At 40.4% G+C, this 26,051-nt stretch overlaps 1 protein-coding gene across 5 annotated transcripts in view; it reads right to left on the bottom strand.

Moving 5' to 3' along the window:
• Positions 1 to 200: 200 nt before the first annotated feature.
• Positions 201 to 26,051, bottom strand: part of ZRANB3 (zinc finger RANBP2-type containing 3) — a 305,162-nt gene continuing 279,311 nt past the window's right edge. For 4 of the 5 annotated variants that reach the window (XM_070768566.1, XM_070768548.1, XM_070768569.1 and 1 more), the window contains 6 exons: positions 22,876 to 22,977; positions 21,586 to 21,728; positions 11,865 to 11,975; positions 10,454 to 10,856; positions 7,422 to 7,553; positions 201 to 4,979 (listed from right to left, as the gene is read on the bottom strand). In XM_070768566.1, the coding sequence (XP_070624667.1) occupies positions 4,881 to 4,979; positions 7,422 to 7,553; positions 10,454 to 10,856; positions 11,865 to 11,975; positions 21,586 to 21,728; positions 22,876 to 22,977 (990 nt within the window). In that variant the 3' untranslated portion in view covers positions 201 to 4,880. Of the gene's footprint in view, positions 4,980 to 7,355; positions 7,554 to 10,453; positions 10,857 to 11,864; positions 11,976 to 21,585; positions 21,729 to 22,875; positions 22,978 to 26,051 lie in introns of all 5 variants that reach the window. The other variant, XM_070768553.1, reaches the window with a different exon arrangement.

Genomic DNA, 26,051 nt, shown 5'->3' with positions numbered 1-26,051 from the left:
CTTAGTTGCTCAGTCGTGTCCAGCTCTGCGACCCCAAGGATTGCGGCCCACCAGGCTCCTCTGTCCACGGGGATTCTCTAGGCAAGAACACTGGCGTGGGTTACCATGCCCTCCTCTGGGGGATCTTCCCACCCCGGAATTGAACTGTGGTCTCGTGCAGTGCAGGTGGGTCCTTTACCAGCTGAGCTGCCAAGGAAGCCCATATATTCTTAATACATGTTATATATATGCACAGTATGTACACTTTCTCAGATTCTTTTCCATTAAGGTTGTTATGAGATACTAAACGTAGTTCCCTGTGCTATACAGCAGGTCCTTGCTGTTTACCTCTTTTGTATATAGCAGTGTGTATATGTTAATCCCAAACTCCCGGTTCATCTCCCCTCACTCCCCACTGTCCCCTGTGGTGACCAGAAGTTTGTTTTCTGTGTCTGTGAGTCTACTTCTGTTTTGTAAATAAGTTCATTTGTATTATTTTTTTAAAATATTCCACAAATAAGTGATATCATGATATTTGTCTTTGTCTAACCTACTTCAGTTAACATGATAATCTCTATGTCAATCCATGTTGCTGCAGATAAAATTATTTTATTCCTTTTTGTGGCTAACAGTCTTTGTATATACATATTTACCACATCTTCTTTACCCATTCATTCATCTGTCAGTGGACATTTAGGTGGCCTACATGTCTTGGACACTGTAAATAGTGTTGCTGTGAACACCGAGGGATATGTATATTTTTCAAATTTTTGTCTTTTCCAGATATATGTCCAGGAGTGGGTCTAGATATTACAGTAACTATTTTTAGTTTAAGGAGACTTGATACTGTTTTTCATAGGGGTTGTACTAATTACCTTACTCCTAACAGTGCAGGAGGGTCTTTTTCTCCTCACTCTCGTCAGCATTTATCATTCACTATTTGTAGACTGGTGATGGTCATTCTGACTGGTCTGAGGTGATGCCTCTTTGTAGTTTTGATTTCCATTTCTCTAATAATGAGCAATCTTGAGCATCTACCTTTTCGTATGCCTGTTGGCCATCTGTATATTTTCTTTGGAGAAATGTCTATTTAGGTCTTCTGCCCATTTTTTGAATGTTTTTTTTTCCCACATTAAGCTATATTAGCTATTTGTCTGTTTTTGGAAATTAATCCCTTGCTGGTCGCATTATTTGCAGATATTTTCTGCCAGCCTGTAGGTTGTCTTTTTGTTTTGTTTATGGCTCCCTTTGCTATTCAAATTCTAAAATTTATTTTAAAATTTTTATTGGAGTATATATGCTTTAAAATGTTTCTGCTGTACAGCAAAGAGAATCAGCCATATGTATACACATATCACCCCATTTTTAAATTTTCTTCCCATTTAGGTCACCACAGAGCACTGAGTAGAGTTTCCTGTGCTGTATATGTTAATTATGTGTTTTATACATAGTAGTGTATATATGTCAATCCCAATTTCCCAGTTCACTCCACCATCGCCCCTCCCCACCGGCTACACCCCTCATAGCCATATATTCATAAATAAGAAAAAAATAATGCCATTTGCAACAACATGGATGGACTTAAATATCATACTAAGTGAAATAAAAGACATATCATACGATATCACTCTGTGGAATCTAATTAAAAAAATGATACAACTGAACTTATTTACAAAATAGAAACAGACTTACAGATATAAAAAACAAATTTATGGTTACCAAAAGGAAAATGTGGGAGCAGGGATAAATCAGGAGCTTGGGATTAACATATAGTATGTATAAGATTAACATACTACTATATATAAGATAGATAACCAAACAAGGACCTAGTGTCTATAGGACAGGGAACTCAGTGTTATGTGATAACCTATATAAGAATCTGAAAAAGAATGAAAATATATATGTATATGTATAAAGGAATCACTTTGTTCTACATCTGAGACTAACAACATTGTAAATCAACTACAATCCAATAAAATTTAAAAAGTAGACCCACCTACGTACGGTCAATTAATCTGTGACAAGCAGGGGAAGAATTTACATTGGAGAAAGACTTTTCATTAAGTGGTGCTAGAAAAACTACATGCAAGAGTGAAATTTGAGCCCACTAGAACACCATACACACAAAAAACTCAAAATGGACCAAAGACCTAAATGTAAGGCTAGATAGTATAAAATTCTTAGAGAAAACATAGAACTTTTTTTTTTTTTTTTTACGGTTATATTAGGATATAAATTTTCTTTTTTTTTTCTTTTTTTTTTCTAATTTTATTTTATTTTTAAACTTTACATAATTGTATTAGTTTTGCCAAATATCAAAATGAATCCGCCACAGGTATACATGTGTTCCCCATCCCGAACAACAATTTTTGATATAAATTGCAGCAGTATCTTTTTTGATCTACCTCCTAGCATAATAATTAAAAATAAAAATAGGACCTAATTAAACCTAAAATCTGTGCATAGCATAGGAAACCATAAAAAAAGGAAAAGACAACCCTCAGAATAGGAAAAAAATATTTGCAAATGAAGCAACTGACAAGGGATTAATCTCCAGGATATACACACAGCTCATGTAGCTTGATATCGAAAAAACAACCTAATCAAAAAAATGGGCAGAAAAATGGTATGTTTGTTCTACTTTCTCAAGATTGCTCTGGCTACTGGTTCCATACACATTTTAGGATTTTTTTTCTATTTCTTCGAAAATGCCACTGGAATTTTGATAGGGATTGCACTGAATCTATAGATTGCTTCAGGTAGTATGGCTATTTTAACAATATTAACTTTTCTGATCCAGGAACATGGACTTTCTTCCATTTGTGTCGTCTTCAGTTTCTTTCACCAAAGACGTGTAGTTCCAGTGTACAAAGCTTTCATCTCCTTGGTTAACTATACCCTGAGTGAGTGAGTGAAAGTCACTCAGTTGTGTCCAACTCTTTGCAACCCTGTGTAGTTGTCCATGGAATTCTTCAGGCAAGAATACTGGACTGAGTTGCCATTTCCTTCTCTAGGAGATCGTCCTGATCCAAGGATTGAACCTAGGTCTCCTGCATTGTTGGCAGATTCTTCCGAGCCACTAGGGAAGCCCTATTCGTAATTTTCTGATGCTCTTATAGCATTTTTAACTGGCATTTTGAAATCTGGCAAAGAGAGAAACGATCTTCATGGGTCATTTCACCTCCAACTCTCATATAGTTCCCACACTGAAAATTTTCTCCCTAGAATTACCACTTTAGTTTGATCTAAAGAGCAAGCTCCACTCAAGTCTGACCTACTTAGACCAATCTCACTTGCACGTATCTCGTGCTGGAGGAAAAGTAGCATGCTGGCTTCTCAGCTCTCAACTGTGAGAGATCCTTGGTTACCCTGGCAATGAGGCAGAAAACTGCAAAGAGCCTGACCAGCAAAGCAGAAAGAAGGCCAAAGAAAGCCCAACTGATTTTAAAACTGAACGGTAAAATCTGATCTCATACAAGGGGCTTCCCTGGTGGTGCAGGTAAAAAACCTGCCTGCCAGTGCAGGAGGCGAAGAGACGTGGGTCAGGAGACGTTTGATCCCTGTGTCAGGCAAGCCCTGGGGAAAGGGAATGGCAACTTAATCCAGTATTCTTGCCTGAAAAATTCCATGGACAGAGGAGCCTGGCAGGCTACAGTCCACAGGGTCACAGAGAGTCAGACACGACTGAAAACACGCATTACATCATGTCAATGAAATATTATAAACTTAAAAAAAAACTCTGGAAGATTAATGATTGTATAATATTTATACAAATATAAGTCCTCCATGTTGTGAAATACAAGCTACTAATTAAAACTAAAGAGTACTCAAACTAATGTTACATCCAAACAGTATTTGCAAACAGGCCTTTTGTGAATGTGGTTCTTCCTTGACCCTGTACTTTGTGAGTTTTGACGTATTGATTCTGATTCTCTCATGATTCTGACGTATTGCCAGATTATGTCTTGGTTTTCTTTCATCATCACTCTTTTATGTCTGAGTATCAATTACATTTTAATGTTACCCTTGCACTTTTTAAATATTTATCTCCATCTGATGATACTTTAGAAAAAGTGTTTTATCATCATCATCCCTTTTAAAAGAGATTTCAGGAATACCCTTTTAATAAAATAGGACTTCAAAACCAGAAAATGATAACCTTGAGACAAAGAATGCTTTGACAGTAAGTCTAGTTTTATGCATTAAGACAAATTAAAAACAAGTTTAAATGGCATTTTGATTTTTTTAAAACATGATTTAACAGTTACTTCAGCCAGAATCCCTGAATTGTCCACAAACACCATGGGTCTAATTAGGTTATTTTCAAAAGAATCTTTTCAATAAAGACAACTGGCTAAGAAATAAAAGGAAGACAACACTCAAAATATGCACCCTGGGTTCATTTTGGAGGCATTTAGTGAACAAGAATCTCTACTGCATACTAAGCAAGGAGGTCATGATTGGTCTAGAATTCCTGAATAATGATTTTGCCTACAAAATTTCCCTGATGTCTTTACAGTGTTGCATTTTTGCATATAGCAGTCCATGACCAATACTAACCCAGCAGCATTTTTCAAGTAATTGAGAGTATATTTTTCAAAAACAATCTATGCATAATACAGTGATTAAGGTATAGTCAGGGAAAATTGAAAGCTTAACAAAACCTTACTGAAATATAATGGATATCAAGAAGATCATAGAAATATTTAGTATTGCATTTCAGTTTGTTAAGTACTTTAAAAAAGTATTAACACTAAAAGCATTTAACATGAAAAGGAAAGATGAATTCTTGATTTGTGTTTTGAAATTTTCCACTTTTAAAATATTAGACAAGCACAAAAAAATTTTGGTGAATTCTCCACATATAAACCATATGTCATCCATTTAAAAATGTTTATGCTTCATTTCTTTACCAAAAATCGTGTGATGTCTGATCCATGATTTGATGCTAGAGATTGTCTTCTCACCTGGCTTCTTTCCTTGGCTTGTTGGGCAGTTCTCTAAAAGTTAAAAAAAGTAAAGCATGTGTACATATGTTAGAATTAAAGTACCAGCTACAGCAACTCAAAAGCTCTGTGAATTCTGAAAAAAATATACAATATCACCACACTCGTGTACCAGTGCTTTGCCCTCAGTGGGGTTACTAAGCCAATAACTCTGAGGTTTAGGTGTGTGCAGGGCCCGCCCACCTCCTGTTCTCTGGGCTTAAAAGCCTTTCCCAACCTAACAGCCAAGCCAGTGCAAAAAACCAAAATGAGTAGAACAGAATTGGATTCTTTTGCTAATATAAATAACAGTTTTCATGAGACTCTAAAAAGGTGATTACAGAAGAAGGCACAGCATTCTCTTCTGCTGTATCTTAATTTTCTTACAGATCTTGACTGTGCTAACAGTTTGCACAAGTTGAGAAATCAGATGATCTTTTGCCCAATTGAAGTCAATGTATGTGTGAAGTTATCCAGGTAGAAGGGGTACGGAGAGGAAAACAAGGTTAAAACTAAAACAAAGCCCTTTTTATGACATGATCCTATTTATGTAAAAGTTATTTACATAGTTTTTACACAATAAAATTTGTGACTAAATTGAGGAATCTGAAATATTAAAAAGAGGCTAAGAAAGTGCTCATATGATATGAACACTGGCAAAGGATCTGAACAATTCTCACAATGTAGATACAGTTGATTAGCATTTTCATAAATATCAGGGTCTTTAAAATAAAGTAAAGCCTCTAGGTTAGCAATTTGAAAACAATAAAAAATATGTTTCTGAAAAAGATTTTTTTCCCCCCTTACCTAACCCATTTTGAAAAAATTACAAGTAAACAAAATAATTCTTTTTTCACCACAGCCGCAATACCAGTGCAATTAAACAGGCACTTTTCACCGCCAGGATCGAAGGAGCATATCTGAGTACAATCCTTTTGGAAAACAGCATGGAGGGAATTCATCTCCTGCAGTCTCAAAACTTGACTCAAAATCTTAAAACTTGACTCAATGATTTTACAACTGAGTATCTTAAGGAACAACCTCGAAATGTAAAAAATAGTTTGTATACAAAAAAATGTGGTTGGCAGCATTGTGTATATGAACCAAAGAATGTATACAACTTCAGGTTCATCAGTATGGGAATGGCATAATTAACCACAGTAGAAGGCAATGGCACCCTACTCCAATACTGTTGCCTGGAAAATCCCATGGACGGAGGAGCCTGGTAGGCTGCAGTCCATGGGGTCGCTAAGAGTCAGACACGACTGAACGACTTCACTTTCATGCATTGGAGAAGGAAATGGCAACCCACTCCAGTGTTCTTGCCTGGAGAATCCCATGGATGGAGAAGCCTGGTGGGCTGCAGTCCATGGGGTCGCACAGAGTCAGACACGACTGAAGCGACTTAGCAGCAGCAGCAGCAGCAGCAGCAGAGATGTACTCAATAGACTACTATGCAGCCATTTTAGATGATAAACACTGAATGCTTATCATGAGAACATGGGGAAATGCTTAAATTTTGCCATAAGTAGAAAAAAAGTTGGGTACAAAGTTGCACATTAAATGTATGCTGCTTTCTAAGATTATATCTTAACAGGTAGATCCTGCGACCTTTTGCTGAACTACCTGTTAAAAATTCATCCTAGTTGACAGACCATATTATGTTATTCTTTCCTTTCATTTTAGGCACTAGGTAATTGCTCCAAGATGTACCAAGATTAATAGGTTTCATATTTAGGTCAACAGTGTAATGCCTGTATGTGGAGCTGAGTTGGTCCTAGAGATAATTTATTCATGTTCTCAGATATTTCAGGACATATTTAGTTGCAGATGCAAACATATGCCACTGTCCCAATTCACTGAACTTCTAGTTTGAGGGTCTGGGTCTTTTCAAAACTGTGCAATATGTAAGTTGTATTCATTTCCTTCTAGATAGTGGTGAAAATTTCCTGGTCCTAGAATAAATCGAAAGGGAAGCAGTTTCTTTTTCATCTGTGAATGAGAACTTGCATGCTGCTGCTAAGTCACTTCAGTCATGTCTGACTCTGTGCGACCCCACCGACGGCAGCCCAGCAGGCTCCCCCGTCCCTGAGATTCTCCAGGCAAGAACACTGGAGTGGGTTGCCATTTCCTCCTCCAATGCATGAAAGTGAAAAGTGAAAGTGAAGTTGCTCAGTCGTGTCCGACTCTTAGCGACCCCATGGACTGCAGCCCACCAGGCTCCTCCATCCATGGGATTTTCCAGGCAAGAGTACTGGAGTGGGGTGCCATTGCCTTCTCTGGAGAACTTGCATAGACCTCAAGAAAAAACTCAAGTGGTAGGTAATGAAAAGAATAAAACACATCTCAGATCCCAGACAGGATAGAGATTCACCCTATAATCCTCCACACCTGTATGCACAATTTCCAATTGGCTGTCTTAGGATGGAGTCAGATGTGTCTGCAAGCATCACTGACCTCTCTGTGGCAGACTGTGCAGAGGGTCTGCAGGTTGTCCAGGGAGCACTGCCCTCCTCCACCAGACACGGGCTTGATGTGGTCCACCTGCCAGAAATGCCCTTCCCCTGGGCTTCTTATCATCTCATTAAGCTGTAATAAGAACACAGCATCAGCAGTTTTCAACACACACTGTGGGAACTGTTGGTTCTCAATTGTGCCATCATGTTTACACAGCAAAATCACAGGGAAAAATACATTAGGGTGGTTTTTTATAGCTTTTATTGTGAGTAGGAAAAACCCTCTAGGTTAGCAATTTGAAAGCAATAAAAAAAAATGTCTCTGAAAAAGGTCCCCCCACCCAGTCCCCGCCCCACTTACCCAAACCCATTTTGAAAAAATTACAAGCAAGTATAAAATATCAAGCCTCCTTACAGACTGGGAAAAATCAGTTGCTTATGCACCTTTGAACTAGTTTATATAGTTACTAAAACAAAACTGATAAAAAGATTAGAAATGGAAAACTTCTGAGTATTACTGAACTCAAGTCTTTAATTGTTGACCTAAATGCATGTGTATTTGTACCAATGACAGTTTAATAGTGATCATCTAGAACTTTTGCAATTACCTGAGAACCTCCTAAGTTACATGGACTGGAATCAAATTTCTAGAACAAACTTCTGTAACTTGAATATTCATTTAGAATAAACAAAGATATTCATTTAAAGTAGACATTACCTAGGCCAGTCCTTGTAGACACACTTTATATTTAACCAGTGATGATTGACGTTTAATTGGTATTATTTTAGCATTTGATATAAGGTCACAGCTCACAGCATAGCAGTGTAGATAGAGTTGTTTAAATGGGACAAAGATCAGTGTGAAAGTGGTTTTTATCTCCTTGGTCTTGAACAAGGAAGACTCTATAATCAACTTCATGGCTGCTGGCCATGGGAACCTGTGACACATCTCTGAAGTGCTTTAGGAAAGTTGTCAGGCCCACAGACAGCACAGGGACCTTAACAGTGTCTGGCCCAAGAGCACAGCCCTAGGAGGCAGCAAACTGGAGCAGTAAACGGTCTACCTGAACTCCACTGTAGATGGACTGACTTTCTCTCTTTTATACTGAACTTCCCAACTTTGGTTAGAAGATATATATTGATTTTTCTTTTTGAGGTTGGCATTGTTAGAGGCAATGTCATATGGCAGCCTTGTGCATAAAGCAAGTGGCGTACTCTCAGGGAAAAAACATCCATTTTGGTCGTCTCGTTTGTAACCAAATCTTTTGCCCTGAGCAGTCTCCACTGTGACATTTTGTGATCCAGAAGGTGCTTCTTTATTCTTCCCAAGAATTCTAAATCACTTGGGGCCAGCTTTCTACGTCCTAAACTTACCTCTGGAAAGAATCACCCCTTCTCCCCCTGGTCGTCCCCATCTGTGCCCTGGACCCTGCTTATTCCCTAAGTGCTCCTCTTCTAGACGTATGCTACGTTACTTCTGTATTCTTGGACAGACTAGATGTCCATGCGTCATTTCTTTGTGTCTTTTGGAAGTCTCCACATGGAGGCAGCAGACAGTAACTGGAGTCTGGCTGATGTTTCTGGGATGGGTGTCACATGCCGCTCACCAACTAGACTAGATCTCTCAGGAGCTCTGGATAATGTTAGGGGAATAGTGTATTTCTCTAGCTCTGAAAGTCATGCTACTTCATCTTTGCAGAAATGCTTATTAGTTAATTCAGCAATACTAAGTAAATAAAATTGTAAGATTTTTGCTGGAATTTATCCAATATTTTTGTAGACTCATTTTTTAAAATGAAGCATACTACAAATTTACACATTTTGCTCTAGTTTGAAGTTTAGAGGTGCTTGGATCACAACATTGGAAACCCAACTGAGTTTTGGGAGTCAAAGTGGATACTAAGAATACTGTGCTGAGAAGACTATTTTATAATAAATTACATTTTACAATGGGATAAACAAATATGAGTTTCTTTCACATTGTAATGAACTACATTTTAGGGATTATCTATTTACCCCTTGTCACTCAATATTAACATCATGAAAAGTGGAATGACCAGACCCTAAGTGCCTCCTAATGCAAAGTGCCATCTGTTAAGATCTCTTCCCAAAATAATCTAATGAGAATCTAGTTAGGGACTTCCAGTGGTTCAGTGGTTAAGATTTTGTCTTCCAGTGCAGGGGGTACAAGTTCGATTCCTGGTGGGGGAGCTAAGAACCCACATGCTTTGAGGCCAAAGAACCAAAACATAAAACATAAACGATACTGTAACAAATTCAGTAAAGACTTTAAAAAATAGTCACATTAAAAAATGTTGAAAAAAGAATCTAATTAAACTTCTAGATCGTATAACCATTATTCAGTAAGTCAGGAAGACAGAGAAACACGTCAAACGACATCATGAGGATACAGGTCCAAAATGTGGACCACACACAAATCCAGAATGTGGGAAATCCTACAGGCAAATGACCAGGTTTCTTCAACAATCAGTGGTGTAAAAAAAGGAAAGGGGTTATATTACAGATTAAATGAAACATAAGAGGTATAATGACCAAATGCAATGTGCAGGTCATATTTTGATCCTAATTTGAACAAAGCAATTGTAAAAAGGCATTTTTGAGATCATCTGGGAAACCAAACATGGCCTTATTGTAACTGGAATTATAATTATGTTGGGTGTGATCATGGATATTGGGCTATGGGTTTATATTTAAAAGAGAAAGACAAAGGGGAGGGAGAAAGAAAGTCTTCATCTGTGAAAGGTATATAATGAAAGTATCTAAGGGTGAAATGAAATGCTGTATGAGATCTACTTTAAAATAATTCCAGGAGAGAAGAAGAATCGAAGTGAGGGAAACATGAAATGAATAGCAAAATGTTGGTAAAGTCGGTTGACAGGTGTGTGGGTTCATTATTCTGCTTTTGTAAATGTTTCTGAGAATTCCCATACTAAAAATGTTTTAAGAAGAAAATTAGTCAATATTCATCACTCAGTACAATGCTGTCTTTATCAGTCAGTGATTAAAACTTACCTGTTCTAATGGGAGCTTTGAGGTCCAGGTAGCATCCAGAAGACTCTTCCTCTGACTTTTAGGGGCATCTCTCAGACGTAAAAAGAGTTCTTGTGCATTCAGATTACACAGCTGACACACACCATGTTCAATTTCAAATACTCTGGCTCGCAGGTAACTATTATTAGATCGAATCCAAAACTCCTCCTGACATTTCAGAGAACAGAACCGTGAATCCCAAGCATCTGCTTTACGCTCTTGCTTAGTTTGGCAAGTGGGTTGCTGACAGCGAAGGCAAAGTGGATTTCCTTCGTTATCCACAGCCTGCAAATAGCCTTTGGATGTAGAAGCCTTCAGAATGAGATCACCTTGGGCTGTGCAGGGATTTAGAAATGGGACACATTCTCCACCTTCAAGAAATTCTCTAGAAGGGGCAAAACATTGAATAGGTAATTAATTAAGGCTCACTCTATTTTAAATCGTTGTTACTTCATTTACAGGTCTTCAAAGTTTCTGTGCTGACAAACAGTAAACACAGGGCACGCAGATTCTGCGATCCACTGTGGAGACGAAATAGTAATAGCTATAGTCGGCACTCTGTTACACTCCAAGGAAAAGAGAGGATGGTGTGTTCAGAAAAATTAATTTGAATACAAATACGCTGCCTCTCTTTGGAACTTAGATGTCTTCAAGTTACACAGACTCTGAGGCGTCTGGAGAAGATGGAAAATGAAAAGTTAGAAAATCCTTCTTCAGTCTGGGAAAAGACAGGCTGCCCTGCTCACTCAATGTGTTGGGTCACACACTTCATTAGGACCAGGAGGCCATTACCAAGATTTCCATGAACATCTATCTGAATATTGCTGGCCTTCGGGAGACAGACTGTTTACATCCATTCAGTGACAGAACCAGGGAACCAGCAGTGCTGACAGGAATTAGAACGGGAGACTTGCTACATGTGCCTCCTACAGGTAAACTCAGACAGAATTAAAATTAGAGATGAAACATGGCAGGACATAAGCTCACTTTGTTAAACTAAAGGAAAAGGTACATTACTCAAGAACGTTGTAAAGTCCTGCATGGGAATTACAATAGCTACTTTGCTGTTAGAAGTGTTAAAAACTTTTTATGATAGAAAGAACTCAAGACTGGGGGGCAGAGCCCAGATTGGACCTCAGGACTAGTATCTGGTAGCCTGGGGCATGTCTTATAACCCACTTGGCCTCAGGTACCTTCTTGATCTCTAATTTCTAAGATAAGGGCATCAGGAGCCTCGCAGCGTTGCTAGGACAGAAGAGCTATTACATTGTGAAAGCTTTTTGTAACGTGTAAACTGGTCACACAGTGGTAAACTATTGTTATAGAAATTAATACATTCATTTAAAGAAAGAGTCTTAGTACCACTACGCCTGACAAGTAAAAAACCTCTTACTTTGTAGAAGGGTCCCCTGGCTTGGGCCCCTTTGTGATCAGTCGGACATGGCCCCCGTCATTCTTCACCTTGTCCATCGAGGCTGCAGCAACATCTTCTTTTGTTATATATCTGAAACAAATACACATGAAGTGGATGTCCTTTAAGAGTTTCTCTATTTCATGTTCACATTGCTCCTTGCAAAAGCAGTAGGAGAAAAAGGAATATATAAGTCTATTCACCGTGCTAATACTTAAATTAGGGAACAGGAGTTTCTTCCTCTACATTGGTCCCCATGTGTGCTAAACACATCTCTTTGTGCCAAATAAGTTTTCTGAAGATTTATTTTTCTAAGAAATTCAAGAGTCAGTCAATATCCTTTGGACCAATTTTCACTCATGGGAAAAAAGGAGTGGGTGTGGGAATAAGAAGTGATCAAATTCATGTACCACTGACAGCTGTAGGTAAACTGCTTGCCAAGCCATGCAGAGCATCTCCAACTGCATTTTTACCTCCTCTTGGCCTTCTCTTCAAGGCTCCTCATTCACCTTAATCAGTTATAACAGTGTAGCATCGTATTTGGATAAAGTTATTCTCTTTAATCAGGTTCAATCACATTGTGTATAATCTCAAGGTTGTTTCCATTATTATCAGCTCATACAGGGTTTATGGAATCCTCCACTGACATAAAGCCACTTTTGATGAGGGATTCAGAACCTTATTACACAACACTATCAATACCACATAATGGTTTAGGGACTGGAAGGAGAGAGGAAAGTTACTTCAATTACAGGTGATGGGGGATTTTAAGTAGGTGAAATGCAATTACCCAATTAATTCCTTCTAATTAGCATGGCCTAGTTTCTCGAGTGGTTTACAGTTTTCTTTAAAAATTGCAGTTTTCTTTAAAAATTACTCTAAACGTGCATTTCTTCATATTCTCAAATACTCCATTTGGTAACTTGACAATAATACCAAAGTTAAATCACAATGGAATTGTGCAGTTTATAGGTAAATTTTTTTTTAATTGCTTTTATATTGTTAAAGTATATTTAATAATTAACAGATTCCCTTTCTATAAAGTATGGTATTTTTGATTAGGTGATACAAATGCATATTTCAGGATTTTAAAGGCACACACTTCTGTATGTGGTGAATAATAAGCCTCCCTTCCATTCCCATCATTTTCTCCCCACTTCCCCAAACTACATCTTTTGCCAGCTTTCAATACATCCTTTTAGAAACAGTTCATTTTTTTTTTTTTTTGTAAAGGTGTATAACTTTAATTTGTGGGCTTCCCTGATGGCTCAGTGGTAAAGAATCCACCTGCAATGCAGGAGACACAGGAGACATGGGTTTGATCCCGGGGTCGGGAAGATCCCCTGGAAGAGCAAATAGCAACTCACGCCAGTATTCTTGGAAAATCCCATGGACTGAGGAGTCTGGTAGGCTACAGTCCACGGGGTCACAAAGAGTTGAACACGACTGAGCACAGGAGCATGCATACCTTTCTTTCTTTGTATTTTTATGGTCATATAATTCACATATCATAAAATGTACCATTTTAAAGTTTACAATTCAGTGCATTTTAGTACATTCACAAGGCTGTAACATCATGATTATCTAATTACAGAACATTTTTATAACCCCAGAAAGAAACCCATAGTCATGAGCAGTCACTCTCCAGTATATTTTTTATTTTTAAAGACAAATAAATGGGACCTAATTAAACTCGAAAGCTTTTGCATGACAAAGGAAACCATAAACAAGATGAAAAGACAACCCTCAGAATCGGAGAAAATATTTGCAAACTAAGCAACCAACAAGGGGATTAATTTCCAAAATATACAAAGAGCTCGTGCAGCTCAGTATCAAAAAAACCACAAACAACCCAATCAAAAATGGGCATAAGATCTAAATAGGCATTTCTTCGAAGAAGACATACAGATGGCCAAGAGGCACATGAAAAGATGCTCAACATCACTAATACTTAGAGAAACGCAAATCAAAACTACAATGAGATACCATCTCACACTGATCAGAATGGTGTTTATCAAAAAATAATCTACAACAATAAATGCTGGAGAGGGTATGGAGAAAAGGGAACCCTCATACACTGTTGGTGGGAATGTGGAGAACAGTGTGGAGGCTCCTTTAAAAAAAATAAAAACAGAACTACCGTACGACCTTAGCAATCCCATTCTTGGACATATACCGGGAGAAAACCATAACTCCAAAAGATACATACATGCCAGTGTTTACTGCAGCACTATTTACAGCAGCCAGGACATGAAAGCAACCTTATGTCCATCAACAGAGGAATGGATAAGAGGATGTGGTACATATATACAATGGAGTATTACTTAACCATATAAAGGAAAAAACCTGCCATTTGCAGACACAGATGGACCGAGAGACTGTCATACAAAGTGAAATAAGTCAGAAAAAGAAATACCGTATATAAATGCATATAGGTGGAATCTAGGAAAATGGACAGATGAACCTATTTGCAAAGCAGAAATAGAGACACAGATGTAGAGAACAAACATGGACACCAAGGGAGGGGGAGAGGGGGTGGGATAAATTGGGAGATTGGGATAGACATATATTTACTATTGGTACTGTGTATAATATAGATAACTAATGAGAACCTTCTGTATAGCAGAGAATTCTACTCAGTGCTCTGTGGTGACCTAACTGGGAAGGAAATCCAAAAAAGGCTATATGTATGTGTATTAATATAACTGATTGACTTTGCTGTACAGCAGAAACACAACATTGTAAAGTAGCTATACTCTAATAAAAATTAAAATGAAAACAAAAGGTAGAATAATATACACTAATCTTCACCTTGCTCTTTTTGCCTAAAGATACATTCTTGGAGATCTTTCCATATTAGCACACATAAGATTGCTCTATACTTTTAATGGTTTCATGTTATTTCATTATCTATCTAGTCTCTGATTAATGCCCATTTAGGTTATTCTAGACTCTGTTATCCTAAATAATGCTGTAATAAACAGTCCTATCCCAAATATCCCTATTTTCTATACAAGAACTATCTGTAGAGTAAATTCCCTGAAGCAGACTTGCTAAGTCAAAGATCTTGGGTGCTCTAAGTTTGGATAGATTTTGACACATTGTTCTCTTCTGGGATGGTACCAATTTATACAGTGCTCAGTTGTACTCTTGCCTGGAAAGTCCCATGGACAGAGGAGCCTGGTGGGCTGCAGTCCATGGGGTCGCGAAGAGTCGGACACTACTGAGCGACTTCACTTTCACTTTTCACTTTCATGCATTGGAGAAGGAAATGGCAACCCACTCCAGTACTCTTGCCTGGAGAATCCCAGGGACGGGGGAGCCTGGTGGGCTGCTGTCTATGGGGTTGCACAGAATCGGACACGACTGAAGCGACTTAGTGGCAGCAGCAGCAGAAGTTGTGCCTGACTCTTTGCGACCTCCTGAACTGTAGTCTGCCAGGCTCCTCTGACCTCTTGCCTCTAAAAATTCCCCTAAGGAGTTTTCCAAGCAAGAATACTGGTGTGGGTTGCCATGCCCTCCTCCAGGGGATCGTCTCGACCCAGGGACCTACATCTCCTGCACTGGCAGGTGGATCTTTTACCACTGGGAGGCCCTACCAATTTATAGACCCCACCAGCAGTGGAGGACAGTCCCTCACACTTTCACTAGCACAAGGGATAGCAGTTAAAACGTCTCTGCCAACAGTGACTGGTCTCCTGTTATAGCTTTAAATTTGAATTTCTCCTATTAAGAGGAATGATGACTATCTTTTCACATGTTTGCATTTCTACTTGTGTGTCTTTCTTAAAGCAAAAAGAGATCAGAGTGAATTCTTTTAGTATTCTTTAACTTGCCCTTTTAGCTCCTAAATTCCCCCTACACACACACACACACACCCCCCCCATTTCTTCAATCATTTTATTCCCTCCACAAAAGCATTTTGCTAAAGTATTCCAGCAGATTCTAAATGAACTTAAAAGCTTCCTAGCTTTGAGGGGCAATGAGATATTAAGCCTTGCCTTTGGTATTATTCAATGTTTAAAAGCTTAGAAACTTAATTCAGTAACTTTAAAAGATGCTGAGAAATTTATTCAGAGATTTAAGAACTAAAAATAACCTCTGGCTTTCCTACGAGACGTTTAAGTACAAATGTTTGGAAACTACAAGAAACAGATCAACCAGCCTCACAGTGGGTTTGTTGACAACTTTTCAAATGTAGTTGTGTTACCAATATTTAATTTTCCATTGAGGTTTGCTCAGTTCATAAGCATACCAACTCTCAAACGGATTATGGTGAATCCCAATTTTGACAAATAGTGAAGGAAGAAGTCTCCTGAAGGAATTCTGGGATGAGGACGGTCATGGAAGATGGACCACGGAAGTTTTGCAATGAGAGAGGAGTTGGAAAGCAGCCTGCACCAGTGAGAACGGTGCTGGGCTCAAGGCTGCCGACCTGACCAGCTATGGCTATATGGTAAAAAGTTGGTATTCTAAACCCACAGGTTTCCAACTGAATCACGCCTGCCCTCCAACAAGTGGGAACCCACTTAGGAACCTATACAATGGCTGGTGATACTGGCTTTTAGAGTGAGCCGCTCAAAAGCTGACTGCAACCTCTGAGCTTGGGTGTAGCCTGCAAACAAGTGGACAAATAATCACTCTGGGAGACCTAGTTATTGCTTTTGGGAGAATTCCCCCAAAGTAATATATCTTTGTCTTCATTCTGAGGCTAGTCCATCTTTTCAGAGATGACTCCTCTAATCTCCTGCCTATTCTAAAATATGGCTGTTGGTGTGGCAGCTGAGCCAATACAGGGATCTAGTGAGTGTAGTTTCTAGCGTAACACTTCTCTCTTTGTCTCCACTAAGCCTGATGTTTCCAAGACAGCTGCCTCTCTGGTATAGTTTCTCTGGAAAGAAAACTATATTTTCTTGGGCTCCAAAATCACTGTGGATGGGGACTGCAGCCACAAAATTAAAAGACGCTCTTTGGAAGAAAAGCTGTGTCAAACCTAGATAGTGTATTCAAAAGCAGAGACATCACTTTGCCAACAAAGGTTTATATAGTCAAAGTTATGGTTTTTCTAGTCGTTATGAAGGGATGTGAGAGTTGGATTATAAAGAAGGCTGAGTGCCAAAGAATTGATGTTTTTGAACTGTGGTGTTGGACAAGACTCTTGAGAGTCCTTTGGTCTGCAGGGAGATCAAACCAGTCAATCGTGAAGGAAATCAACCCTGAATATTCATTGGAAGGACTGGTGCTGAAGCTGAAGCTCCAATACTTTAGTCACCTGATGTGAAGAGCCACCTCACTGGAAAAAACTCTGATGCTGGGAAAGATTGAGGGCAAGAGGAGAAGAGGGCAACAGAGGATGAGAAGGTTGGATGGCATCACTGCCTCAATGGACAAAATTTGAGCAAACTCTGGGAGATCGTGAAGGACAGGGAAGCCTGGCCTGCTGCAGTCCATGGGGTTGCAAAGAGTCAGACACGACTTAGCAACTGAACAGCAACAGAAGGTAAACTGGCAGGACAGTGAGAGGGCGAGGCATCCAGCATCTGCCTGTTCCCCACACAGACTTCCATTCAGTGCTCTTGTGTTGCCCCTTTTACACCTGCTCTCAGGGAGACACACTTCAGTTCACTGCGACAAGGGTTCTGCAGCCAGAATCAGCATGCTTCCTCTGTCTTCACCCTCTGCGGAAGCATGTGTTTCATTTTCCTGGACATAAGTCCATGTCCCTGGAGCCCTCTCTCCCACCTCTCTCTCATTAGTGACCAAGGTCTTTGGATCTGTCTCCTTAATACCTCTCCTCAATTCCCATTTCTAATGCCTCAGTATAAGCCCCTATCTTTTTTTCCCAGGTCAACTGTAATTTAAAGATATCTCTGTCTAGGAGTCCCATCTCCTGATACTCAATTGAACACTCACCCAGGTAATGTTGCAAAGGGATTTTGCAGATGTAATTAAGGTTACTAATCAGTTAACCTTAAGAAAGGGAGCAATTCCGCCCCCCCCCCCAAAAAAAACCCAAAACAAAACAGAAAGGGATTAATTCGAAGCATGAGAAGTATTTGACACATCATTGCTGATTCTGAGACATAGGGGCCTATGTGCTAGAACTAAAAAAAAAGCCTCTAGAAGCAGAGGGTGGCTCCCCTGTCAATAGTCAGCAAGGAAAACAAAGTCCCACAGCCAGAAGAAACTGAATTCAGTCAAAAACCTGAATAAGTGTGGAAATGTATCCTTCCCAGACTATCATTAAGAACCTAGCCAGCCAGTATCTTTTTTTTCAGTCTATAAAATCCAGAGCAGAGAAACAAGTAGGGTCATTTCAGACTCCTGACTTAAAAAATTGAGAGATAATAAATTCCTGTTATTTTAAGCTGCTAAATTTGGGGTGATTTGTTAGGGCGGCAACAGGAAGCTAATGCCACTCGTCTCCCACTTCAAGTCTTGCCCTTTCAATCTAATCTTCCAACTGGGGCCAGGGGGAGCTCTTACTAAATACAAATCTGACTACTTACTCCACTGCTTTTTAACACAGCTTTATCTTTAATATATCACCTACATATAATATTTATAAATAATACTGTGTATCTGACTTAGGCTTGTACTGATTTTATGACTTTTGCTTTTACACCTTGACCAGCTGTCTTTCTTAGGCGGTGCTTCCATGTCTGCTGGAGAAGAAATAACAGGATGTGTTAGAAGTGGCTGGAATGAGCTGTAAATTCAGTTAAGAAGGGAACTATGATTGTGTAAAGAGAAGACCATACTACTATGGTTACAAAAATGGAAAGAAGGAGAGGACTGGAAGAAGTATTGAGAAAAACAAAATAGGTATGTTTTTTGTTATATGTGTGTAGGTGTGTGTGTATGTACATTTTTATATAAAGTAATACATAGTCATGGGAAAAGCCAACCAGTACAAAAAAATTGAGGCAAGAGTCCAAAACAGGCAGCTCATGGATAAATACAACTTGTCGAAGGGCTTTACATGACTCATATAGTGTTTAATTTTTAAATCTAAACTTGTGTGACGTTATATAGGTTATTACTTTCTAATTTGCTATAGTTTTACCCCTTACCCCATCCTTTTCTAGTTTTACACCTGACCTCATTCATTCATGTATGGTTCCTTGCTTTATTTTTAGTCACATGAGTCTGTAATCCCAGCGGGAAGTATAAAGTCCCTACAATCTTCACAAATCCCCTAATCATATGGTCTAGAGTCAGATTTCGCAGCAGTGGCACCAGTGACATTGTGAAACAGGTAACTGTTTGGAAGAGTGGCCCTGTTCACTTCAGGATTTTTGGCAGTACCCCAGGTCTCAGCTGTATCCCCTAATCATGAAAATCTAAAAAATGACCCCTAAGATTGCAACCACAGAAGAAACTGCCTCCAGCTGAGGACCATGTGTTAGAAAAACCTCTGACACCAGTTCCTAAGCTATCTTCCCCAACGCTGTGTCGCTAATAGCAATTACATATATTTGTGTCTCCATCCTTTTTTTTTTTTTTTTTAAAGGCCTCCCAAGTGGCACCAGTGGTAAAGAATCTGCCTGCCAATGCAGGAGATGTGGGAGATGTGAGTTCAACCCCTGGGTCGGCAAGATCCTCTGGAGGAGGGCATGGCAGCCTACTCCAGTATTCTTGCCTGGGAAATCCCATGGGCAGAGGAGCTTAATGAGCTTTGCAGTCCACGTGGCTGCAAAGAGTTAGACAAGACTGAGTAACTGAACACAACAACCTTTTTATACACTTATTTTTACCCTTAACGATTTTCCATGTTCTCACATATGATATTTTGAGACAGCAGAAGAGGTCTTCACAGTATAAGGATTTAATGTACTTAACCAACTGTATTGGATACAGTTAATGGATTTCTGTCACTCGTGCATAGAAAAAGCTAGAGATGATAAAAATGCTAGATGTGAGGATGAAGAGAGATTACAGGTATATGAAGAAAGCAAGAGCTAAAGAAAGGGCCTTTTCCTGCCAATAGTGCTGCTTGGTTTGGTGCTTTGTGATTCTTCCAAAACGAGAGCTGGGCTATAGAACAGCTGCCCGCTTTTCCTGAGTATCTTTGCTTCACGCTGACAAAGAGTCTACAGAGACTGGGGATTTCAGATCACACAAGGGGATGTCTCTGTGAGGCAAAGATGGTGCTGCTGCCGCTGCTGAGAAAGGAAACGGAGCGTGTACAGACTTGAAAGGCAAGTGCATCATGAGAAATGCTGGCCTGGAAGAAGCACAAGCTGGAATCAAGATTGCCGGGAGAAATATCAATAACCTCAGATATGCAGATGACACCACCCTTATGGCAGAAAGTGAAGAGGAATTAAAAAGCCTCTTGATGAAAGTGAAAGAGGAGAGTGAAAAAGTTGGCTTAAAGCTCAACATTCAGAAAACGAAGATCATGGCATCCGGTCCCATCACTTCATGGGAAATAGATGGGGAAACAGTGTCAGACTTTATTTTTTGGGGCTCCAAAATCACTGCAGATGGTGACTGCAGCCATGAAATTAAAAGACGCTTACTCCTTGGAAGAAAAATTATGACCAACCTAGATAGCATATTGGAAAGCAGAGACATTACTTTGCCAACAAAGGTCCGTCTAGTCAAGGCTATGGTTTTTCCAGTGGATATGTATGGATGTGAGAGTTGAACTGTGAAGAAAGCTGAGCGCCAAAGAATTGATGCTTTTGAACTGTGGTGTTGGGGAAGACTCTTGAGAATCCCTTAGACTGCAAGGAGATCCAACCAGTCCATTCTAAAGGAGATCGATCCTGGGTGTTCTTTGGAAGGAATGATGCTAAAGCTGAAACTCCAGTACTTTGGCCACCTTGTGCGAAGAGTTGACTCATTGGAAAAGACTCTGATGCTGGGAGGGATTGGGGGCAGGAGGAGAAGGGGACGACAGAGGATGAGATGGCTGGATGGCATCACCGACTCGATGGACGTGAGTTTGAGTGAACTCCGGGTGATGGTGATGGACAGGGAGGCCTGGCGTGCTGCGATTCATGGGGTCGCAAAAAGTTGGACACGACTGAGGACTGAACTGAACTGTCATGATGAAGGTGAAACAGTTACAAACCTGAGATATTCAACCTTTCCTATTACTTTGTTTCCAACCATGGGCATGATAATTGCCACCTTCCCCTAGTAGGGGCTTCCCAGGTGGCGCAGTGGTAAAGAACCTGCCTGCCAGTGCAGGAGACACAAGAGACACAGGTTCGATTCCTGGGTTGGGAAGATACCCTGGAGGAGGAAATGGCAACCCACTCCAGTATTCTTGCCTGGAAAATCCCATGGACAGAGGCACCTGGTGGGCTACAGTCTGTGGGGTCACAAAGAGTTGGATGCAGCTGAGCACACATGCACAGCTTACTTGGGTGGTGGAATGTCAAACAAAAGCAGCTACCACGCTGTATCGCACCCAAGATTCACGTCCCAAGGGCACGATCAACCTGTGAGTCTGGCCTCTCTCTTGATGAGCAGGACTCATAGTGAGTAAGATCCAGACACTTTGATTTTCCCCAGCAGATGTGACCAAATTCACAAAATATCTAATTATGTTGCTACAAAATACGCTGTCTTTTTATGTATTCTCTTAATCCATCAGAATTTTGTCAGTGGTTACATAAAATGTCTGACACTCCTGTGGAAATAACTATGACAAACAATAAAATACAAAATGAAGAAAGACAACTCATACCTCTTAGTACTGTTTTGTTTGGTTTGCTGCTTTGCGATCTCTTCCAGAGCCAGAACTGGGCTGCGGAACAGCTGCCCGCTTTTCTTGATTATCTTCTGCTTCATGGCAGTTAGACTACTCCATTCTCGAACAAACCTCAAGATCTGGTGGAAAATGAGATAATGAAAAGAGTGTACAGCTCGCCAGGCATCTTCCTTTGAAAGCGAGGCTACGTATAGCATCTGAAAACGGATGTTTTATCATAACCCCAAACAGGCTTTGAGTCTCACAGTTTAAGGTTTTCTTCAGTTTGATGCAGTTTTCCTACCTTTATTGTGAACCATCTACGGCCAGTTCTGCAGAGGTCACTTCCAAGCCATCAGCTGTCTATAGACACCATTTAGGACACTCAGCACATGTCCTTCATGCACAGAGACCAACAGCAATAACGTGCTCGCTGACTCCAAAAGCACACATACCCCAACGGTGGCCGAGGCAAAACTGGATTTTGGGGACAGTGGGTCTTTGGTGGTGACAACGCAATATCTGGGCATCGTTTGTACCTGACTGCCTAAACTCTCACAGGAAAAAAGCCATCAATAATAAATCTGAGACATTTTATTAGGGCTACTGTTACTTATTAGTCAGTTATACATAATTGGCTATTTTCTGGTAATCTGAGCATCAGCATTAGATGACACCAAAGAAAACAGCTCATAGCTACTTTTTCTTTTAAGATGGGTGCAGCCGACCATGGCCAATGTTTTCATTTCTGCTCAAATGCAAAAACATAATCACTGTATTCTTGTAAACAGCACCATGCTGCATGCTGGCTCAGCCCCCACACACGCTGACCCTCCTTAGCAGTGAAGATCAATCAGCACAGATCAGAACTAAGGCCTCCCCAGCAGGTACATGGCCTGTGGCTGCTTCCCATAAGGAATGGAGTCCCCCCACATGGTGTTATCCCTGCTCTCAGAGCTTGTCAGTGTTAGAACTTAACCTACAAAGACAAAGTGTGATTCTGTCAGACACCAACCTCACAGCTGCTAATCCTGTGAATGAGGAAATAAATGACGTGAGGATGAGTCTATCCACAGAAACAGCAACCTGAGGTGTGATCGTTCGCCAGGCTAACAGATTTCACATTTATCCTGGTAATTCATAGGCACTGCCTGGACTGATTAAAGTGCACCCAGTGATCTGACTGCAGCAGGCCACAAGCTGCTCTGCTTTTATCAAACTCAAAAATGGTCTTTAAAATTACTCAACAAATTTTCATTCAGAACAAATGTGCAGGATGGTTCTTACCAGGGAGCGATTTTGTTTCAGCTGAAAGCTTGCTGGTAAATCTTCCCACAGGTCTAATTTTATATCCAAAGGAATGAAATTACAGTTCATCTGGTTTCCATCCTGATTATAGATGAGGAAGGCAGTATTAATCCATTTTGTCTGTAGGCACTAATAATTATTTTAAAAGTAAAGAATGCTATTATTGCATTTCATGCCCAGTCTTCTAAACTGATAAACTGAAGCAGCTCATTCCAGACAAGATTCCACCCGTACTGCCCCCACTGAGAGGATACGGAGCCCAGGAAGGGGCCAGGCCCTCTGAGAGCCCCCACTACATTTGGTCTAAGGGTAAGCCATACCATGTAGAGAGGTGTCATCAGTCGAACATGAAGTATTTTTTTTATAAAGCGAAAGAAGAATCTCTGTATATAGAAATCTACTGTATAAACAAAAGTTGAACCCATATTCTGCCTAATTCTCTCAGCCAGAAAGAAACGTTACAGTTACCACAATCACTTTGGGGAAAGAAAAATACACAAAAAGTACTTACATAGTGATTAAAAGTTCAGATGTGTAATTGTTATTCTGGCTGGGGTTCTGGCTGAAGTGAACTCCCATTAGACATGGGGTTCTGGCTGAAGTGACAGTTTAGAGGTATACTACTAACATGACATAAGATGCTAAACATCTGTTACTGCTCTTCCTTTTAAAGAGTGTTCTTTTAGGCACTGAATGGGGGTTTTTATATGAATTTCTGTTTCTAGATTTTATTTCAGGTCTCCTAAGGTGAACAGAAAAGCTTTCTTCTGAACTCTCCTGTAGCTGTGAAAATCCCTGTTGACATTTGACCTGCTTAGTGTCTCCAGTTTGGAAACTTGATTGAATAATGTTTCATGGCAAGGGGATACATAAGTATTTAGAAGAGTGGTAAAAATGCACTCGAGACTGTTGAGAGAGGTCAGGAAGGTGGCTGAGCTGTTTGCTTGGTGGCAGGCACACTGCTTTTCATACTGCTCAGGGGTTCTCGTAGGATGTGAGTTGGACCATAAAGAAGGCTGAGCGCCGAAGAATTGATGCTTTCAAACTATGGGGCTGGAGAAGACTCTTGACAGTCCCTGGGACAGCAAGGAGATCAAACCGGTCAATCGTGAAGGAAATCAACCCTGAATATTCATTAGAAGGACTGGTGCTGAAGCTAAACCTCCAATACTTTGGCCACCTGATGCTAAGAGCCAACTCATTGGAAGACTCTGATGTTGGGAAAGATTGAGGGCAGGAAGAGAAGGGGGCACCAAAGGATTAGATGGTTGGATGGCATCACTGATGCAGTGGACCTGAGTTTGAGCAGAGTTCTGGGAGATGGTGAAGGACATGGAAGCCTGGTGTGCTGCAGTCCATGGGGTCACAAAGAGTAGGACACGACTTAGCAGCTGAACTACAACGAAGGCATGCTGTACCGTCTACCATTTGCAGCTTCTCTCCAGTCTCCAGCAGAGGAGGAAATACCCCGACATGATGATCCAGGATGCAGAGCCTTCACCGTGCACAGTAAGAAGTTTAAGGGCTTCTGAACTTGTGTGTGTGCTCTGCCTGGGGTCTGCCTTCCGGATTCTTGACCTTCTAGCCCCTGGGAGAGCCATTCTCTGTTGTTCTTAGGTGATGGTCTCACAAGGGGCAGGAGGTGGCTCAGACACTCAGACCTGTCTCTAGAGGAGCGGAGGGCTTCTTGGTGCTCCCCGAGTCAAAAGTTCCACGTGGCAGACCAAGGCTGAAGCCTTTAAGGGAAACGTGTCCTGCCTATTTTCATTCTTGATGTTGCTCTTGGCAGTGGTCCCACAGTGGAGGCTGCTTGGAGCTTCTGGTATTCATGATCCTAGCCGTCTCCTAATCTTCTAGCAGTATCTTCTAATATTCAGTTAGAACTAGAGATTATTACATGGTACAGCATCTATCTGTATCTAATAATTTGGTTTAGCAGAAAACCCATAATTGAGTTTGGGCAGGCCCAACTTAACTTATCTTTAAAATGACATTATTTCAATAGAATGGCCCATGTGTTTAAAAACTCACAAATCCTATTTTATGACACTTGTAAAGATTAGAAGTTTGAAACTGTAGATCAAGCAAAAGTGTTCATAAATCTCAGTAATTTTTTTTTTCTCAAATACTTATACTAGTGAACCTTGGCCAAAGATTCTCACATGGTCTCCAAGACCCTTTCAGAAGATCCAGAGAGACATAAGTTTTATAATACTGGTGCAACACCATTTGCCTTTTCCACTGTTATTCTCTTAGGAATGTCCAGGGAAGTTTTCCACGCAGAGGCAGATCTGAGAATCCCACTGTCTTCTATTATGACTTCAGGAGAAACTGCTAAAGATGTAAAACAACGCCACTCTTCTCACTAAACATTGTTTTGGAAATTATTTTTCACAGAGATATGCTTCTTATATAAGTATACAGTGGATTTATTATTGCTAGTTTGTTAATTACTGTTTATTCCTTTATTTTTGGTTGTGCTTGGTCTTCGCTGCTGCGCCAGGCTTTTCTCTAGATGTTGGGAGCTGCTCTTACGGGCACAGGCTTCTCACTGTGGCGGCTCCTCCTGTGGCGGCTCCTCCTGTGGCGGAGCACAGGCTCCAGGCGCATGGGGCTCAGTCGCTTCAGCGCGCGGGCTTGGCGGCTGACGCTCGCAGCCTCTAGAGCGCTTGTGGGCTCAGTAGTTGTGCAGCACAGGCTTAGCTGCCCCACGGCATGCGGGATCTTCCTGGCCCACGGATTGAACCCGTGTCCCCTGCATTGGCAGGCGGATTCTCATCCACTGCACCACCAGGTAAGCCCTGTTACTGCTAGTTTCACGTGGATAAATATTTTAAAGTGTTTCTATTTTAATTTCACAAGAGATATAACCCACATGGGGTTTCCCTGGTGGCTCAGTGGTAAAGAATCTATCTACCAATTCAGGAGACATGGGTTCCATCCCTAGGTTAGGAAGATTCCCTGGAGAAGGAAATGGTAACCCACTCCAGTATTCTTGCCTGTAAAATCCCATGGACCAGAAGCCTGGTGAGCTATGGCCCATGGGGTTGCAAAAGGTCTTTGGGTCCCCAACAAATTTTAGGAGTGCTAAGAGGTCCTGTGACTGAAAATTTTGAGCACTGCTAACTCAGGCCATGAGCAGTCATATTATTAAA

This window comes from Bos indicus, chromosome 2 (assembly GCF_029378745.1).
Source record: "Bos indicus isolate NIAB-ARS_2022 breed Sahiwal x Tharparkar chromosome 2, NIAB-ARS_B.indTharparkar_mat_pri_1.0, whole genome shotgun sequence".
Taxonomy (NCBI): Eukaryota; Metazoa; Chordata; class Mammalia; order Artiodactyla; family Bovidae; genus Bos; species Bos indicus.
This window is presented reverse-complemented; position numbering and strand designations above follow the sequence as displayed.